General features: G+C 42.8%; 1 protein-coding gene across 1 annotated transcript; it reads right to left on the reverse strand.

The window, feature by feature from the left end:
* Nucleotides 3,269-5,601, reverse strand: LOC8061264 (bidirectional sugar transporter SWEET13). Its single transcript, XM_021445826.1, has 5 exons — nucleotides 5,364-5,601; nucleotides 4,683-4,719; nucleotides 4,165-4,537; nucleotides 3,896-4,051; nucleotides 3,269-3,805 (listed from the first exon to the last, which is right to left on the reverse strand). Exons 1-5 carry the CDS (start codon nucleotides 5,413-5,415, stop codon nucleotides 3,479-3,481), a joined length of 945 nt encoding a protein of 314 aa, XP_021301501.1. The 5' UTR covers nucleotides 5,416-5,601; the 3' UTR covers nucleotides 3,269-3,478.

A 5,892-nucleotide genomic window follows, 5' to 3' on the forward strand; every position in this document is an offset into this window, starting at 1 on the left:
CGGTGTGTCGCTCTTTGACTAAATCATTGTTTATCTTCAACCTGACAGAAGATCTGGAACCCCTTGCCCATTACAACCACTCTCATAGAGAAGATGTCATCCAAGTAAGGTTGGAATGAAGAAAGGACTCAAACACACAAGTGAGGTGGAATGCATCTGGTCAAAGAGGTAGACATGGTGTCTGCCAAGATAGACTTATTGATCAAGAGGCTTTGATGAACAAGCAGAGAGAAGAAGGAGGTCATGCTCATTCATGAATCCTGCATGACATGTGAAGAGTGTCAAGAAGTTGGACATACTAGCAAGAATTGCCCGGTTAATCAAGAGGATGTGAACTACCTCAACAACAACAATTATCGTCGTCAGAATCAGTGGAACCAAAATGAAGGATGGAATCAGTAACAAAGGGCAAATTATCAAGGTAACAATTCAAGCAACTATCAAGGTAACAACTACAATAACGCTTTCAATCAGCCACCCTTGAGGGAGTTAATTTCTAATCAATCTAAGGCTATGGATCAACTGTCAAAGAGAGTAACTGATAATGATAAAGTCTTAGAAAATATGAATACTAGAATGAAAGTTTGCCACTGCCATCAAGAATCAATATAGTTTTATTAAGATGGTAGAGTCATATATATCTCCGCTAGCAGCTGCTGTCCCATCTGACAAAAGTAATATTTTGGGGCGACCAGAGGATTTAAAAACTGCAAACTTTGTAGACATATTTCATGCAGGATGGTACCACTAGGATTAGCCATGAAGAGGACAGAAAGGATGAGTCCTTGCCCGTAAAGAAAGGTGATCCACGAAGACCAGATATTCTAGTAGCCATCAGACCGCACACCTTTGAGGCGGCCTTCTATGACTATGGTGCGAGCATCAACCTCATGCCCAAGGTAATTTATGATAAAATTCATCGAGATCCATTGTTGTACACAACCATATGCTTGCAGCTTGTAGACCAGACACTGTGCTATCTGAAGGGCATTCTTGAGGATGTCTGTGTGAGAGTTGGACAATCCAATGTACCTACCGACTTCGTGGTGGTTGTGGCAGGTAGCAATGAAAAGGCACCTGATTTTTGGACGACCCTTGTTGAGCATATCAAAGGCCATCTTCTACACTGAGAGTGCCAAGATCTATTTAAACATTAATTGCAACAAGGAGAGATTCACTTTCAAGGGCAAGAAATTGCAATCTCCTACACACCCTCAGACACCATACATCTACGAAAACAAGACTGCAAAGAAGAAGGCAAACAAGAATAAGAAGAAGAACAAGTAGCCATTAGTGGAGACATGCAAGATGCTCCAACTCCATCTGTACAGAGTACGACTACCTCCTCATGTCAACATACCTTATCAAGAAAGAAGTTCCAGACATACCGACCATTCAATGTGACATCAACTATTGGTCCTTCAACAAGACAATCTGCGACTCTAGGTCATCAAGTGTCAACATAATGGCTAAGGTAACTTATGAATATTTTTTTGGTAAAGAACCATTGTAACCAACCTATGTGAAGTTGTACATGGCGGACCAGACATTCAGATTCCTAGAGGGGATAGCAAAGGACATAAATGTACAAATTAAGACCACTTCGTCCCCACCGACTTCATGGTCTTGGACATGGGAGATGAAGAACATGATCCACCAATAGTACTTGAAAGGGCCTTCCTCAACACCACTCGAGCAATCATCTACATAAGATATGGACAGATCCACCAATAGCCCAAAAAGAACAGATCAAGGGCGAGACTCTGTGCATAGCAGTGCCATCAGAACAAGTTTCTGATGACCGAGGAGGAGAGATTCTAAGAAGAACGAGAGAAGTACAAAAAAGGAGAACCAGAAAGAGACGAGTTCCCTACATCATCTACATCGACATTGAGCCTACCAACAAAACAGGTATGGAAGATCAAGGGATCCTCGTCCACTATAGTGCCACAGGTGGAACGACCAGAGTCAACACCCTGGTACGAAACTGATGAGCAAGAGGTGCCACCGAAGTCGCCATTCCAGCCTAGTGATGCACCACCCATATGGATGAATGTTGTCATGTTGAGGGAAAATTCTTCTATGCTGAGAGCGAGCTAGCGAGGGAGGAGAAGTTCGAGAAGCTACACAATAGCAAAACCAGCGTTCTACACATGAACGATTACAAGTTGGTGGACATTGTTTGAGTGAATATTATTAGATGTGCTTTTGCGAACAATGTCTACATTCATGTAATATAATCTTAGTGTGTGATATCTGTGGAATGATAAGGATGACACATGAATCTTGAATAGATGTAATATATGTAGTTATCCTTCATACACGTGTCTTGTGCTTTGTGTTTAACGGAGGCGGAAAGTTATCAAAAACTGCCTCAATTAAACTCATAATAGAGACGGTTGCCTTAATGGAACTGCCTCGGTTAATGGTTTAAAGGAGGCGGTCGAATTAGGGCAACTGCCGTGGTAATGGCTATGATTAACCATGACCTTTGCTCAGAGGTGCTGATGTTTTGTCGTTCCAATTGACCTCTGATATATTCATGATGTTTATTACTTGTAGGTGGTGCTGAATACAATCTTCGGACATTTTCGCGCGAGTGGCAACAAGGCCCTGTCATTATGATGTGTTTGGTTGGGAATACTCTAGTAATAGAACTATTAGTATAGGGAATACTCTAGTAGAGTTTTTCACCGGTTCCCCAATATAAATCGAAGGGCTTAAGGACCTCTAATTGGTTTTATCTTGTTGCATTATTAAAGAAGTTTATTTTTTGTATTGTTTGAGCTCTGTGTCAGTCTGTCATTAGAATCCGAGCCAAGGGGCCTGTGTATAACATTCGCTTCCCCAGTACTGCTTCATCAGTACAACACGATGGTGGTAGATACTCCTATCCATGTTTAACCCTAGGCCTTGTTTAGTTCACCCCGAAATCCAAAAAGTTTTCAAGATTCCCTGTCACATCGAATCTTGCGGCACATGCATAAAGCATTAAATATAGACGAAAACAAAAACTAATCACACAGTTTGACTGTAAATGACGAGATGAATCTTTTGAGCCTAGTTAGTCTATGATTGGATAATATTTGTCAAATAAAAACGAAAGTGCTACAGTACTAAAACCCGAAATAATTTCGGAACTAAACAAGGCCCTAATTCAGTTTTGTGCCATGATGTATCCAGAGAGGAAAGTGTTTGAGTACATCTATGTTAACCAATATATACTGTAGTAGAAGAAAAAAGAAAGGTACATTACATTAACACGATATAGAAAATTGTTATGATTATTTTGGACGGGAATGACGATACTATTGGTTACATGAATGGACACATTTACTTCAATTGCATATAGTTGAGAAATAAATAAAGCTACGGTTGGATAAACGGTTATATATATAGCGCACATGCTGGCACACACATATATAAATAAATGTAAAAAAGGGGTCCCATTAGCTGCTTGTGTGCATTCGGACTCGACTCATGCTTGCTTGCGATGGAGAGCCTGACTCAAGAAGACGTCGACCACGTCCCTGTTGGGCAGCATCACCTTCGGCGCGGTTGCTTCAGCAGCGCAGCTCTTGGCGGGAACAGCCGACATCTGGGTGGCTCGGTGCACTCCCGAGCTCCTCTCGGGGAGGGCGGGGCTTAGCTTGGCGATGTTGACAAGCACGTGCTTGTCTCCAGCTGAGGGAAGCTTGCCGCCGGCATCCTTGCCCTCGGCAACAGCCACCGGCGTCTTGTTCATGTACAACACGTACAGCACCATCTGGACCATGCCAAAGGTGAACCCAAGGATGTTTGGAAGCTGCATATATGCAGAGATATGAGAGTTGTTTATCGTTCAGTAAGACACATCACGAAATTGCTAATAAAGAAATAAAGAGCAATTAGATACCATGGTGGTTAATACAAATTCAATTAAAATAATTGCCGCAACATATTTATCTTTGATGAGGAGGCCGTAGAGGAACCAGACGACAGCGCTGAGGGTGAGCGAGAGGGAGAGGGAGAATGGCATGTACTCCATGCTCTTCGTTTGGATCACGCGTCTCTGCAAGTAGCCATGTACACGCATGCCATCCTTTAGTAACACACCAAAACGGAAACACTGATGTTACGGTGATTGGGTTCATCTATCCATATATGCATCGACTGACTGCTCACCATGATGCTCAACGGCGCCACAAAGACACTAACGGAGAAACCAACGCAGATCCATCCAAGCATGACAACGCGCTTGTCACCCTTGAAGAGGAGGAGGGTGACGAGGAGGATGACACCAAAGACGCCAACATTGAGGAGGAGCATGATCTTGGCTGTGAACAACTTGGCTTTTTTGGGCGCATAGACGAAGTACATGACGATGTAGATGGTCTCGATCACACAGCCGGCGGCGTTGATGGTGATGAGGAAGGTCTCGTTAGACTTGATCAGTGCATAGAAAATCCATAACATGGCACTGAACAGGGCAACCACGTAGGGAACCGACTGGAAACCCTCTGTCGACTTGGTCTTGTAGATGCGGTAGAATGTTGGTCTGTATAGCACGGACGCAAGGATCATCATACATGAGCATTGAAATTCTAATGATTAAAATATAACGGATCGGAATTGATATCAGCATTTCAGTTCAATGATGAACATCTCAAGTACGTGATAATTTAGCAAGTTATGTCACTTACATCGGGGCTAGGAAGGTCAGGAAGGAGATTAGGTTGCCTGCAAAGAAAAAGAGAAAGGCGCCAAGATCAGCTATTTGGAAAAGTTGCTAATAAAGAGAGAGCCCAAATAAAGATGCGATAAGCTGTGATAAGCTGACACTTTACATCGCCAGCCGGTCTAATTTGCCTTTTGTTGTGAGCAAAGATTGGCGAGGCTTCATTGTTATTTGCATGACGATGTTTTTGTGGTATATTGCAGTAGTGCACTACGACGTCATCAGACCCATCATATGCTTAAGATAACCCTAAATGTCTCGAAAGACCGGTTGCTAGCTCGACACGTAGTCTATTACTAGAAATGTATAGACCAACAAAAACATTGATCAAAGATAACAGCGGTGATAAAATCTAGTGATGCATGCTTGTCAGTGTAACTAAGTGACAGTGATTGTGACCACAAGAAACGTCTTATTTTGGCAAACCCTTGGAAGGCAGCACAGGCTCCTCTACTATTGGTTAACGATCAACGAAGGGCAAGCAAAGTGGCTTCTATAGTACCAGTCACCAATAGCTAACGAATGATAAGATATTTCTGAGTACACCAGAATGTGCCTGCTAATGCATGGAACATAGTAGAAAAGATGAAATGCAAAATTCATGACCTTGCAACTCTTCTTAATCGTGAAAATGTAACATATATACCTAGGAGGCCGAAAGCGAATGCCCAGGGGTGCTGCAGAGATAGGCCTGCCATTTCGACACAAAAAGGGTGCTAGAGATAATACTGTTGCAGACAAGCTATGAACTAACAGTTGCTGGTGCTATGGTGATGATTTGCTAGGCTCTGGAACTACTTCTGTTCCTCTCTTGCAGGAGGGCACGAAGAGCTCAGAGAGTTCTCTGTGTTGTTCTCAGAAACTCTGACACGATATGCTGGCTGTGGGCGGGGGGCTTTATATGAGAGGTGGCACACCCATGCCTTGGTATACATGTGAGTTGTGACATTGCCTACACAACTGCAGCCTGCCTCGCCAATCAAGCATCTGAACCCGCATGGAATGTAATTCAAAGATATTTTTCAAGAGAACTGCTCCGGTACTCCCTTTTCTAAAAATGACATGAATCTCAAAGCAGCCAATTAAAAAACTAATTATTTCTATTTGATTTATTTATTGGGTCACGATTGGTCTTAGCCTATCCAACGTAGTTCTGAGCCTAGCCCATATCCGCT

Source organism: Sorghum bicolor, chromosome 8, assembly GCF_000003195.3.
Source record: "Sorghum bicolor cultivar BTx623 chromosome 8, Sorghum_bicolor_NCBIv3, whole genome shotgun sequence".
Taxonomy (NCBI): Eukaryota; Viridiplantae; Streptophyta; class Magnoliopsida; order Poales; family Poaceae; genus Sorghum; species Sorghum bicolor.